Here is a 14,876-nt window from a genome sequence, read left to right as displayed (position 1 = left end):
CAACCACTCTCGTTTAAAGTCCTATCAGCTGAACCCAATAAACCCCCTTTCACCTCATGTATTTCTTTATCCACGCTCTTCAAGCTGACTACTCCATTCATAAAAGGTACACATCTTTAAATGTGACTTAACATTGCAATCTCCACTTCTTGCACTCCAAATTACCTTAATTGCTATTCAGAATATGCTTGACTTGTTTCCTGTCTAGTCTTTAGCAACACTATTGTGATTATAATTTCCTTCTGCGATTGATGGACAAATAATGGATAACTTGTTTATATATCTAAGTGAGGTAGATTGAGCAGAGTCATTTCCACGCAAAATGAATCATTCCCTTTCTTTAAAATGTTGGAAAAGTACATTTCATTCAGTTTCAGTTCAAACATTTATAAATACCCACAGTTGAACCATGTATTTTCTTCTGTTTGCTTCAGATTTAACAATATTACTGTACATTATCTCAAAAAAGTAGAAACTTTCAAAGCTATTTACTTTACAATAAAGAAATTAAAATGTGGCAAAAATGTCTGAATTAAAGGTTCTGAAAAACAACAAAATGTAGCTTTCACTGTGATGAATTTTGATAAACTCATTTGCCAGCAATTTCTAAACTACTGCCTTCACTCCCCCTAATAGTGCTTCAGTGGAAATTCAATTAAGCTGCAGAGCATAAGGATGAAGACCACTTCTAATCATCTGCACCGGGGACATGTGAGGATAAGGGATTTCCCTCAGGAAATGTGACCCACAATTATCTTACCTAATTTGGATTAAGATTTTGAATAGCTTCTATTAAAAATGGCTATTTGTAAATATTTTCCAATGTGCATATAACATTGTTTAAACGGAATAGAAAATAATAAAAAATTTATTTGATGCAAAAATCTTCAAGTTTAATTTGGCCTCAAAATCAAGGAAAAGATATTATAGTTGAAGCTGGCTTTTGATGCAAGCATGATTCAACACAAAATTACTTTCAACTTCAGTTACAGATAGAATTGACTACTCAAATGAGAATTGTGCCTCAAATGTGCATTCCAAATGCAAACAAGATGCAGTACTTGCAACTATTTAAAATAATCTTAATGGCAACTGTTAATATTTTGAAAAACTGACCATTACTCTAAAAGAACTAAATTTCTCTTTTGAAACCAGTGATTCAATCACATGTAGTTTAGTGTCCCATCTTGTGATTGCCTACCTGGTGTATCTATTAAATTTACCCGATGGGATTTCCAGTCAAAAGTGACAGCAGCTGATTGGATGGTAATTCCACGCTCACGTTCTTGTGCCATGAAATCAGTCACTGTGTCTCCATCATCAACATCTAATAAAGAAATAGAAGATTCTGTGCTTTTAGAGTTACATGATTGGAGCCCAAATCACAGTTGCTGTGTAACACGGAAAATAGGAGTAGGCCATTCAGCCTATCAAGCCTACTCTGCCATTCAACATGATCATGACTGATCATCCACTTCTTGTATTCTCTCATGTCCTGTGACATGTTTAGCATCAAGGGCTACTTACATATAAACACATTCAGTGAATCCAAAGCCTTCTGTGAAGCAGAGCTCCCCAGATTCATAACCCACCGAGTGAAAACGTTTCTCATCATCTCAGTTCAAATGGCTTGTTACATTTCCTGAGACTGTGACGTGTTGTTCTGGAACCACTGCCAAGCCAGGAAAACACCATTTCTGCATGTGTCTGCTGGAATTTTATTTGTTTCAATGAGATTCTCTCTCATTTCAACTAAACTTAAGTGAATACAAGCACAGTCAATCCAATCTCTCCTCATACGAGAAACAGTTCAATTTATGTAATATGGAATTATGAATAAGATTTCACAAAGTGTTTATTTAATCATCCTACAATTATAGCACACAGCGCCCTTTTTGGCAGATCATGATGTTTTGCCCATATTCCAATTTCACTGGTCTTCTCAGCTTAACCAGACCACTGGAGGAGAGAATCTGTGGACAGATGTTAATGGAGAATGAGTCTCTTCAATTACTTTGCATGTCAATGGACCACAACTACAACAGAATATTCAGTAGATATTGCAGAATCTGCAGATCTATACTTTCTTGACAAAGTATATTGCTTACCTTCATTTAATTTTTCAAAGTATGCATTAGATTGTACTGTAATGAGAACAGACTTGATCAGGTGAGCAATTGTATTCTTACCTCCAAGTGCCCTGATGTATCCCGCATAATAAAGCATTCTCTCTGTGGTTGTGGTTTTTCCTGCATCGATATGAGCCATGATCCCAATGTTCCGTATTCTGCCAATACAGATTGACTTTCTGAATAACGGATAAACTACACTGTTTTGTTCATTTTGACTTTAAAAATTCTGGGTGACAAATGGTACAGATTGAAATTGCCTTTATTATGCTCAATCAATTAATGACAATATTATTTTCTTCCGGAGATTTTAATGACAGAATATGAACAAGTTGCAAATAAATCTGGAACTTAAGCACATATTAGGAGTAACTACGCAGAGCCTCAAAACACTATTGCCTTCAGAAACTTAAACAATTCTTACCAGGACCAGTGAGAATCCAAACACTGTAACAATTAGCATTGACAGAAAGAGGTATATATTCCACAATGTTGTGCAAAGGATAATAGCAACCACAAGCAAACAGCTGAAAATTTTAACTTACAAAAGGAAGCTTGGATCCCTATTAGTAAACAGACTATCGTTGTTAATTATACAGACAATTATATGAAGTACTGTAATAGAAACTTAGGAATAGGCCATTCAGCTCATTGGTCCTGTTCCACCACTTAATACAACCTTGGCCAATGGAACACTCTAATGCCTTTTACCTACACTATCCATTAAACCTTTGTGCCGTTGATAATTAAGGGTGCAGCAACCTCTACTTTAAAAGTGCTCAAAGACTGAGCTTCTACAGCCCTGTGAGGTAGATGATTCCAAAGTTTCATCACCTAAAACAAGTCCCCCTTTATTTTTAAAGAGAGCCCCTTGGTTCTGAACTGCCCAAACAGATGAATAATTTTACCTGCATCTATCCTGTCTATTCTTTTAAATATTTTGTAGGTTTCAATAAGATCACCTCTTGTTCTTCAAAACTCTTATAGAAAATAGAAACCCAGCTGCCAGAATTCTCTTCATAAGACTCATCTGCTATCCCATGAATAAGTGTGGTGAACCTCGTTGCATTCTTTTTCTGGCAATACTACCTTCCTGAAGTAAAGAGACTAAAAATGTATCTGAATTCTAAATTCTATTTCCCTCTCCTCAGGTGCTACCAGATCTGCTCAGTTTCTCCACTCTCTCATTGCTTGCTTCAGATTTCTAGCATCTGCAGCAGTTTGCCATTATATTAGCTTTATATCATAACATATCCACTGCTAATTGAGTGACTTACTTTGAGATATCCGGATTGATAATGGTGCGCAATGACTTAATATCACCTGTAATGCAATGGAAATCAGAAGTCATATGTTTTCATTAACCCTGGTCAACTTGAGATTAGATTACTTACAGTGTGGAAACAGGCCCTTCGGCCCAACAAGTCCACACTGACCCGCCGAAACGCAACCCACCCATACCCCTACATTTAACCCATTATCTAACACTACGGGCAATTTAGCATGGCCAATTCACCTGACCCGCACATCTTTGGACTGTGGGAGGAAACCCACGCAGACACGGGGAGAACGTGCAAACTCCACACAGTCAGTCGCCTGAGTCGGGAATTGAACCCGGGTCTCAGGCACTGTGAGACAGCAGTGCTAGTCACTGTGCCACCGTGCCGCCCACTTAAGTATAAAGTTTTGAGTATCTTTGGCAAGTTCAAAATGGCAGCTTCACCCCTCACCTTTTGAGGAAAAGTGGATTATTAACAATGTGCAAGGCAGGGGATTGTTGTTTCCTGCAGCCACTCCACTGCATTCTCATCCATGCCCCCAATTTACTGAAGACTGGGGCAGATGGAGATTCACCACTTCCCCCAAACCTTGGAATTCTTACTGGGAAAGTAATTACTTTACTTGTCAGTCAGGAAGGCAGGTAATCAAATTGATGGCACATTGAGAATGTTAAGAGTCACTTAATTTACCATTTAGGGGGCTTCATTGGTGGTAGGTAAAGAAAGCTGTCCATGGAGTTTCTTGCACAGGACTTAGATGTTGAGGTTTGATGGTGGTCATCTTGGGCAGGGGGGTGACAGAAGGGGGCAAGTATCTATCCATGTCAACCCACTCAATTATCTTTCCTTCTTGTCATTATCATTGCCACTTTCAGGGGGGACATAGATCATGCCCTAACTGGTGAAACTTGCTGATAAAGTTATGCACCTCAAATTGATAATACAAAGTAACAAAATTTACAGAAATAAATTTTCAAACAGTTACACCAGCAGTTGACCGCCTTCAGTGCTGTAAAACTCTCCTATAAAAGAAAGATGGGAAAATTGAAAGGATAGAATGAAGCATTCAGCCCATTCTGTTGTACTGGTCATAAAAGAGCTATTCAAACTAATCCCATTTCTCATCAGTTGTTCTGTAGGTTAAAACACCTCAATTCCATACACAATTACTTTTTTAAAATGCACTGAGGTTGTTTTCTGCTTCTCACACTCAAGTGGTGAGATTGCAACTTCAACCACCCTCTGGGGAAAGAATTCTCAAACATCTTTCTAAGTATTTGACTAATTGCTTTGAATTAATGCCTCCTTGCTATTCCTCTTTCAACTAAGGGAAAAAAAATGTCCTTCTTATCTACTCACACCCCTTCAAAATTTTATATGTTTCAATTAAAGGGTCATCTCAGCTTCTTTTATTTCAAAGGAAACAACCCCAGCCTATCCAATTTTTTTTCTCATGGCTAAACTCCTCTATTCATAGGATCCCTCCAATTGTGGAAAGAGCCCATTTGGCCCACTGGGTCTGCACCAATCCTCCAAATAGCCATCCACACTACCCCCGTAACCCCACGTTTATCAGGGCTAGTCCAACCTGCACATCCATAGATACTACGCATGGGCAATTTAGCATGGGCAATCCATTTAACATGTTTGAACAGTGGGAAGAAACCAGAGCACCTGGTGGAAATCCATGCAGACATGAGGAAAACATGCAAACTTCACAGACAGTCACCCAAGGCTGCTATCAAACTCTGGCACTGAGAGGCAGGAGTGCTAACCATCTTTTTTGAAAACATCCTCAAATCTCCTCTCTACCCCTCTTCAACACAATCATTACGTCAATTTGGTGATCAGAACTCTTCAAAGTACTTCAACTATTACCTAATTGTGACCTGAGACCAAGGTTCTTTTATTGCTCTGCATTTCTCAGTATCTTACCAATTAAACATGCAATATCCATATAAGTAGGTAAAAATCCTATTTTTATCATAATCACAACCTGTGCCTTATTTAAAGGATGTCCACCACTGAAATTGATTGCCAACTATGCTGGTTGAGGCCAAGATCTAATCCAAATAAGCAGCTGAGTGCTATACTAGAATGAAGTATAATTGCTGGTTTGGGAAAATAAGATAAAATAAGCAAAGGGCTTTGTATTTCCAAACTATCTTGTGACCAAACCACATCTGTGCCATTCTCTTTTGCTCTGTGACAACTGTGTAGTAACTTACCTGGAAGACAGCTGTACCTCCTTACAAAATCAATTCTTACATTTCTTCTACTGGCATAAGCAACCCTGAACCAGCAGCGTGGAAGACTCTGAAAGTACAGAACAATCAGTTAGCTCAATGCAAGTTAGAGGATCGTTGTTTTAAAGTAACTAATTTCCCCAGCTAAATCTATTTTTAAAATGTGAATTGCTATCAGGGTTTGTTTTAACATTCCAAAGATGATGTTTGAAAGGTTGCTTTGTACTGGACTATTTCCAACTAAATTATGCCTATTATCATCAAGGTATTGGCAGAATATTTCAACCCGAAAGGAAATGCAAATTAAATTTTAAAAAATTGAATTGGCACATATTCTTGTTGAAGTGTTGCAAAGCTACAGCAACTTGAATAATTTTTAAATCTGTTTCTTTAAATTACGTTGGTATTTTTAACTATACATCATGTATGTCACCATGTCAAAGTCATCTGATCAGCAACCCCTGAACATTTCCTACTCAGGAAAAAGTATGAGAAAGCCATTGACCAGAGTCAGGTGCGTCAAAAGGCAAGGCGAGATTTCTGGCTTTTTGTCATCCCTGTTAGTTTAAGTCAGGAAGCAGTACGAAAAGTTTCAATTAAGGTCCAGGGGTTAAAATGGCCCAGGCATCATGCAGAAGAGTCCAAAAGGATATCCCACCAACTTCATGGGACACACTCAACATCTATTTTTAGTAAGATATCAATTAAACAAGTGTTTCTAGGACAAAGGAGAACAACCATGGAATATCATACATATAATTATGGAAATAAACATACACAAACTTTGATGTAATTTATATTGATGAATGTCTGAATAACATATACTTCCTTGATAACAAATTGAGTACTGCTCTCTGTCCTCAATCCATGGATAAAATGTTCAAATAAGGGTGAATTTATATAGCAACCCTACTATCTTTTAGAAGGAATGTTAGTGAATTCAATTCTTACGTTTGTTTCACTCAGCAACAAAAGTCTGAGGTTCAACAAAATTTTTAGCAGAACTTGTGATCAACTTAAAGGTGCTTTACTTACATTAGAGTAAAAAATGAGGTCTGCAGATGCTGGAGATCACAGCTGCAAATGTGTTGCTGGTCAAAGCACAGCAGGTTAGGCAGCATCTCAGGAATAGAGAATTCGACGTTTCGAGCATAAGCCCTGGCTTTTTGATGAAGGGCTTATGCTCGAAACGTCGAATTCTCTATTCCTGAGATGCTGCCTAACCTGCTGTGCTTTGACCAGCAACACATTTGCAGCTTTACTTACATTATCAATTCTCAGGAACCGGACCACGATGTTAAATATGGAGTACCTGCACTGTACATTCAGTGATTCAATGCTAGCATACATACTATTAGAAAAGTAATGTCAATTTAAAATATAATCTTCACCATATGATGTCCACTGAGTGAAAGAATCCCAATTAGTGGCAGTTCCATCATAAATCGACTCATTTTCCTCTCGTTACTAGTCACAATCTACGTACAAAAGAAATCTGAAAGAACAAAACACACTCATTAGCTAATGCGTATTTAGCACAGATTTCCAAAATCAGGATATTGAATTTTGAGATTGGGAGCAAATGGTTTGGAAATAAGTCAAATTTCATTTTAATTGTAGTAAGACTTCTGTCAGGTTGTATACTTTTCAAAATTTCTCCTCTTAAAATGGAAAATGCTGGCCAATCATTCCATGGACAAATCTGCATAAATATACCCAGAACTGGCAGATGGAATTTAGTTTGGATAAATGCAAGATATTGCATTTTAGTAAAACAAACAAGAACAGGACTTATACTATTAATGGTCGAGCCCTGGGTAGTGTTGTGGCTGAGGTACATAATTCATTGAAGTTTATGTCACAGATAGACAGGATGGTTAAGAAGGCCTTCATTACCTTTAAGCATAGGAGTTGGGATCTCATGTTGACATTGTACAGAACACTGGTGAGGCTACTTCTGGAGTATTGCACCCAATTCTGGTTGCCCCTCCTATAGGAAGGATAGTTATAAATTGGAGAGGGTTCAGAAAGAGAGAGTTTGAGTTTTAAAAAATGGGCTGGGACTTTTTTTCACTAGAGCTTAGGAGGTTGAAGGTGACCTTATACAGGTTTATAAAACCATGCACTCAATTGAATTAATTGAATTTATTGTCATGTGTACCCGAGGCACAGTGAAAAGCTTTGTCTTGTGAGCAATACAGGCAGATCACATAGTTAAGTAGAATAGATAAGTAACTAATAGGTAAACAGTGGCAAAAACAAAAAAACACGCAAATGTTAAGAGTTTGAGAGTCCATTCAGTATTCTATCAATCGTAAGGTAGAGTCTGTTTCAAAACTGGCTGGTGCGTGTATTCAGGCTTCTGTACCTTCTCCCTGATGGTAGAGATTGTAGAAAAACATGGTCAGGGTGGGATGGATATTTGAGAATACTGGTGGCCTTTCCTTGACAGTGGGTCTGGTAGATGGATTCCATAGATGGTGGGTTGGCCTTTGTGATTGTCCGGGCCGAGTTCACCACTCTTTGTAATTGTCTCTGATCTTGAATGGTACAGTTGCCATACCAGGTAGTGATACATTCAGACAGAATGCTCTCGATGGTGCACCTGTAATAGTTGGCAAGGGTATTCACCATTATGCCAAATTTCCTCAGCTGCCTGAGGAAGTGACATTGTTGTGCCTTTGTAACCAATGCATCCACATGAAAATGCTTGTTGTGAAGCTTATTGTGGATGACCACTCAATAATGAGTTCCTTGGTTTTGCCGGCATTGAGAACTACGTTGTTCTCAGTGTACCAGTTTTCCAGGTCTTCCACTTCATGTCCGTAGTCTGTTTTGTTGCCATCTATCATTCGACCAACTATGGTGGTGTCATCAGCGAACTTGTAAATGACATTAATCTGGTATTTGGCGACGCACTTATGAGTATAGTGAGTACAGTAGGGGGCTGAGTACGCACTCCTGGGGGGCTCCAGTGTTGAGTGTTAGTGAGGATGAAATATTGTCCCCAGTCTTCACTGATTGTGGCCTGTGGGTTGGGAAACTGAGGAACCAGTTGCAGAGAGTGGGGCTTAGTCCGAGATCACCAAGTTTAGTAATCAGTCTCAAGGGGATAATAGTGTTGAAGGTTGAACTGTAGTCAATGAGTAGTATTTTTGGTGAGCTATTCTTGATGTCAAGATGTTCTAGGTAGGAGTGAAGGGCAAGTGATATGGCATCTAACGTGGATCTGTTGGCCCAATAGGCAAATTGGAGTGAGTCAAGAGTGGTGGTGAGGCTGGAGTTGATTAATGCCATGACCAGTCTTTCAAAGCACTTTATGACCACTGAAGTTAGGGCCACTGGGCGATAGTCATTGACACGTGCTGCATGAGCCTTCTTAGACATAGGGATGGTGTTGGCCCTCTTGAAACAGGCAGAAATAGTGGCCTGCTGCAGGGAGAGGTTGAACATGTCCAAGAAGACCTTTACCAGTTGATCTGTGCATGCTCTGAATGCACAGCCTGGTACTCCGCCTGACCCCATCACTTTCCTTGCACTCACACGTAGGAAAACTGCTCTGACCTCTGATGCAGTAACTGTTGGGATAGGTTTGTCAGGACTTGTCAGAATAGGTGTTTTCTCTCCACCAAAATTCTGTTCAAAGCGAGCACAGAAGGCATTGAGATGACCTGGGAAGGATGTGTCATTGTCTGCTATCTTGCACTGTCATTCAGTCCTTGCCATAGTCATTGGGTGTCTATCTGTGTCTCTAGTTTGGATCGGTATTGGTCCTTGGCTGTTTTAATGGCTCTGCGAAAGTCTTAATTGGATTCCTTATATTTGAGTGGGTCTCCTGAGCTGTAGGCCTCACATGCCTGGTTTTTAAGCAGGTTTTGTATGTCCTGATTCATCCATGGTTTCCTGCTGGGGAACACCTGGATTGACTTCCTCGGTATGCAGTCCTCCACATACTTGCTGATAAAGTCTGTGATGGTGGTGGCGTATTCATCCAAGGTACTTGCACACTGTTTGAACATGGCCCAATCTGCCAATTTCAGACAGCACTGGATTTCATCCTCTGCCTCCTCCGACCAGCACTGAACCTGTATCCGTGAGGGGGTCTCCTGCTTGAGCTTTTGCCTGTAAGGCAGGAGAAGAAACACGGCATTATAGTCGAAGTTGCCAAAATGAGGGAGGGGGATGGAGTGGTAGGCATCTTTCACAGTGGTGTGGCAGTGGTCTAAAATGTTTGGGCCCCTGGTAGGGCAGATAATATTCTGGTGGTATTTGGGTAACATCTTCCTTAGTTGACTTGATTGAAGTCGCCAGTTACAATAAACAGAGCCTTGGGGTATTCCATCTCCAGGGTGTTAAGAGGTGGAGTACAGTACATCCAGAGCTTCCTCAACCTTTGCTTGTGACAGTACGTACACAGCAGTTAGTATAGCAGTGGTAAATTCCCGTGGTAGATAGAAAGGGCAGCATTTGATGGTGAGGAATTCAAGGTTTGGGGAGCAATGGCTGCCCAGGGTTGCAATGTCTATGTACCTCAAGTTGTTAATTAAATGGCAAACCCCTCCCCCTTTGTCTTACACAAGGACACTGGATGGTCATATGATGGATAGAAAAACCTTCAGCCTTAAGTGCGCAATCGGGAATGGATGGGTTGAGCCAGGTTTCTGTGAAGCAGAGTGCACAGCAGTCCTGCAGTTCACGCTGGAAGCTGAGCTGTAATGGGTTTGTCCATCTTGTTCTCCAGAGATTGTATGTTTGCTAGAAGTAAGCTAGGAAGGGGGTCTTGAAACCGCGAAGTCTCAGTCTTACTAGCAAGCTGACACGCTCAGCCTGCTTCCTTGCAGGTCTTTTACATTTGAGTGGAATGGTGGTCTGGTGGAGTGGATTGTGACTGCTTCCAGTGAAGTGATCCTTTCTAGGACCCTGTGAGGCAGGTAGGTTGCAGTTTAGTGTATTTTTGCAGAGGATCTGCTTAGGACCCAGTGTAGCAGGTAATTTGTGGGCGGCACGGTGGCACAGTGGTTAGCACTGCTGCCTCACAGCGCCTGAAGACCCGGGTTCAATTCCCGACTCAGGCGACTGACTGTGTGGAGTTTGCACGTTCTCCCTGTGTCTGCGTGGGTTTCCTCCGGGTGCTCCGGTTTCCTCCCACAGTCCAAAGATGTGCGGGTCAGGTGAATTGGCCATGCTAAATTGCCCGTAGTGTTAGGTAAGGGGTAATGTAGGGGTATGGGTGGGTTTCGCTTCGGCGGGTCGGTGTGGACTTGTTGGGCCGAAGGGCCTGTTTCCACACTGTAAGTCTAATCTAATTTATTGTGTGGTTGTGAGGGCCATAGATAAGGTGAATAGCAAGGTTCTTGTCCCTTGAGTGGAGAAGTTCAAGACTAAGGGGCATATTTTTAAAGTGAGAGGAGGAAGATTTTAAAATGACGAGGGGCAAACATTTTTATTCATGTGTGGAATGGGCTTCAAGAGGAGGTGGTGGATGCAAGTACAGATACAACACTTAAAAGACATTTGGATAAATATAGGAATTCAAAAGGTTTGGAGGGATATTGGCTAAACGGAGGCAAGTGGGACTAGTTTGATCGGCGTGGTCTAGTTGGACTGAAGGGTTGTCTCGGTGTTGGATGACTCTATGACTTTAAGTGGTCCAACTTCAGCCATGCTCAGTGTCCCAGATAATTATCCACATATAAAACACATGTATCTGAGAAATGATATTGTTCAAATGGAAACCTTGGATTAGTTTATGATGTTTTAAAAAAAGCAAAGTTGTGAAACTCTACCATTGTCAGTTTCTGCCAGGAATTTGCATCTTCACTCTACGACTGACCATTTTGCTGTTATGCTTAGAATCAGTTTTAAAATCTCTGTAGTAGCCAATAAAGGCATCATAGCACCAGATAACATAATTAATTCAGTTTATAAAATAGCTGGTGAATTGAGAAATATCCAAGATAATATTCTGCATCCTATACCTGCTGAAAAATGTGTTGCTGGAAAAGTGTAGCAAGTCAGGCAGCATCCAAGGAGCAGGAGAATCGACGTTTCGGGCATAAGCCCTGAAGGGCTCCTTGGATGCTGCCTGACCTGCTGCGCTTTTCCAGCAATACATTTTTCAACTCTGATCTCCAGCATCTGCAGTCCTCACTTTCTCCTGCTATACCTGCTCCCAATTATGCAACTTCTCTTATTCCCCTTCCCTTACTTTACCCAACTATTCTCCCTCCCACCTCCGGATTACATGCTGCCCAACAAGAAAAGAATGAGTTGTATTTACATTAACAAAAACAAAGGACTCCAAAGCACTTTACAACCAATTAAGTGCATTGTGGCTGTTAGAGTAAAGGAATCACATCAATCAGATACATTGATATTTTGCAAGGTTGATTGAGAGATAAATATTGCTTAGGATTCTTATTCTTCTAGTAGAGGCTTGGGATCTTTTACATATTCCTGACAAGGTGACAAAGCTTTGGCTTAACCCTCACCCAAAACATTTCGGACAGTGCAGCACTCCCTTGGTAATACATAGATTTACTTGGTCAAGACTTGGACCTGAACCCATAACATTCTAACTCCAAGGTGGTAGCACCATAAACCGAGCCACGACTAACACCAAAAATTATAATGACAAAATTGGTTACAGTTTTTGGTACTGCAGACTTCAATAACTGACTGACGCCATGTTACAAAAACCATAATTTCATCAACTGAAAAATAAATGTACATGGGTGCTACCTTGATTTTTTATAGTTGTTCTGTTTTATTCAATATAATTAAAACTTTGAAAACCTCACTAAATTTTCAATATCATCAAGGGTGACTTGCTTGTGGTGTTAATCTGGAGTTATTCCTGGAAAAGTAACTTATTTTGAATCAGCAAACTGAAACATAAAACAAAGTTGAACACTTCTTCATACTTGTTCACTTGGCTTTTCTTAATAATACAAGTCTAATCCTTTTAATTATTAATTCATTGAGAGCTGCACCACTATACGCTTTCTAATGGTATGGTAGCCATAGCTCAATGAGGAGCAGTCCCACGTCCAAGTCTTTCACTTTCAAGTCTTAGTGTTGAATTCGTGCACACAATCAAGATTTAACTGCCAATGGAGAACTGAGGGAGTACTGTACTGTCAGAAGTACCACAGTCCTAATGAGATATTAAATCAAGATTCTAGCTATCTATTCAAACAGCTGTGCTGAGGGAGGATATTCCCGGAAATACATCCAGGGAAGTTATTTGGGTGGAACTGAAAAATAAGAAAAGGGATGATCACCTTATTGGGATCGTATTATTTACCCCCGAATAGTCAGAGGGAAATTGAGAAACAAACTTGTAAGGAGATCTCAGCTATCTATAAAAATAATAGGGTGGTTATGGTAGGGGATTTTAACTTTCCATACGTAGACTGGGACTGCCATAGTGTTAAAGGTTTAGATGGAGAGGAATATCTTAAGTGCGTACAAGACAATTTTCTGATTCAGTATGTGGATGTACCTACTAGAGAATGTGCAAAACTTGACCTACTCTTGGGAAATAAGGCAGGGCAGGTGACTGAGGTGTCAGTGGGGGAGCACTTTGGGGCCAGCGACCATAATTCTATTAGATTTAAAATAGTGATGGAAAAGGATAGACCAGATCTAAAAGTTGAAGTTGTAAATTGGAGAAAGGCCAATTTTGATGGTATTAGGCAAGAACTTTCGAAAGCTGATTGGGGGCAGATGTTCGCAGGTAAAGGGATGGCTGGAAAATGGGAAGCCTTCAGAAATGAGATAACGAGAATCCAGAAAAAGTATATTCCTGTCAGGGTGAAAGAAAAGGCTGGTAGGTATAGGGAATGCTGGATGACTAAAGAAATTGTGGGTTTGCTTAAGAAAAACAAGGAAGCATATGTGAGGTATAGACAGGATAGATTGAGTGAATCCTTAGAAGAGTATAAAGGAAGTAGGAGTATACTTAAGAAGGAAATCAGGAGGGCAAAAAAGGGACAGGAGATAGCTTTGGCAAGTAGAATTAAGGAAAATCCAAAGGATTTTTACAAATACATTAAAGACAAATGGGTAACTAGGGAGAGAATAGGGCCCTCAAAGATCAGCAAGGCGGCCTTTGTGTGGAGCCGCAGAAAATGGGGGAGATACTAAACGAGTATTTTGCATCAGTATTTACTGTGGAAAAGGATATGGAAGATATAGACTGTAGGGAAATAGATGGTGACATCTTGCAAAATGTCCAGATTACAGAGGAGGAAGTGCTGGATGTCTTGAAATGGGTAAAGGTGGATTAATCCCCAGGACCTGATCAGGTGTACCCAAGAACTCTGTGGGAAGCTAGAGAAGTGATTGCTGGGCCTCTTGCTGAGATGTTTGTATCATCAATAGTCATAGGTGAGGTGCCAGAAGACTGGAGGTTGGCAAACGTGGTACCACTGTTTAAGAAGGGTGGTAAGAACAAGCCAGGGAACTATAGACCAGTCAGCCTGACCTCAGTGGTGGACAAGTTGTTGGAGGGAATCCTGAGGGACAGGATGTACATGTATTTGGAAAGGCAAGGACTGATTAGGGATAGTCAACATGGCTTTGTATGTGGGAAATCATGTCTCACAAACTTGACTGCGTTTTTTGAAGGAGTAACGAAGAGGATTGATAAGGGCAGAGTGGTAGATGTGATCTATATGGACTTCAGTAAGGCATTCGACAAGTTTCCATATGGGAGACTGATTAGCAAGGTTAGACCTCATGGAATACAGGGAGAACTAACCATTTGGATACAGAACTGGCTCAAAGGTAGAAGACAGAGGGTGGTTTTGGAGGGTTGTTTTTCAGACGGGAGGCCTGTGACCAGTGAAGTGCCACAAGGATCGGTGCTGGGCCCTCTACTTTTTGTCATTTACATAAATGATTTGGATGCGAGCATAACAGGTACAGTTAGTAAGTTTGCAGATGACACCAAAATTGGAGGTGTAGTGGACAGCAAAGAGGGTTACCTCAGATTACAACAGGATCTTGATCAGATGGGCCAATGGGCTGAGAAGTGGCAGATGGAGTTTAATTCAGATCAATGCGAAGTGCTGCATTTTGGGAAAGCAAATCTTAGCAGGACTTATACACTTAATGGTAAGGTCCCAGGGAGTGTTGCTGAACAAAGAGACCTTGGAGTGCAGGTTCATAGCTCCCTGAAAGTGGAGTTGCAGGTAGATAGGATAGTTAAGAAGGCG

The 14,876-nt window shown here is 40.5% G+C and overlaps 1 protein-coding gene across 4 annotated transcripts in view; it reads right to left on the bottom strand.

Moving 5' to 3' along the window:
- The window catches only part of gfm2 (GTP dependent ribosome recycling factor mitochondrial 2), a 66,528-nt gene that overhangs the window by 49,733 nt on the left and 1,919 nt on the right, over positions 1–14,876 (bottom strand). For 2 of the 4 annotated variants that reach the window (XM_060836015.1, XM_060836032.1), the window contains exons 2-6: positions 7,047–7,150; positions 5,638–5,725; positions 3,407–3,452; positions 2,190–2,287; positions 1,202–1,327 (exon numbers count right to left, since the gene is read on the bottom strand). In XM_060836015.1, the coding sequence (XP_060691998.1) occupies positions 1,202–1,327; positions 2,190–2,287; positions 3,407–3,452; positions 5,638–5,725; positions 7,047–7,109 (421 nt within the window). In that variant the 5' untranslated portion in view covers positions 7,110–7,150. Of the gene's footprint in view, positions 1–1,201; positions 1,328–2,189; positions 2,288–3,406; positions 3,453–5,637; positions 5,726–7,046; positions 7,151–7,551; positions 7,572–8,023; positions 9,778–14,876 lie in introns of those variants that run through there. The other 2 variants (XM_060836023.1, XM_060836040.1) reach the window with 2 other exon arrangements.

This window comes from Hemiscyllium ocellatum, chromosome 2 (genome assembly GCF_020745735.1).
Source record: "Hemiscyllium ocellatum isolate sHemOce1 chromosome 2, sHemOce1.pat.X.cur, whole genome shotgun sequence".
Classification (NCBI taxonomy): domain Eukaryota; kingdom Metazoa; phylum Chordata; class Chondrichthyes; order Orectolobiformes; family Hemiscylliidae; genus Hemiscyllium; species Hemiscyllium ocellatum.
This window is presented reverse-complemented; position numbering and strand designations above follow the sequence as displayed.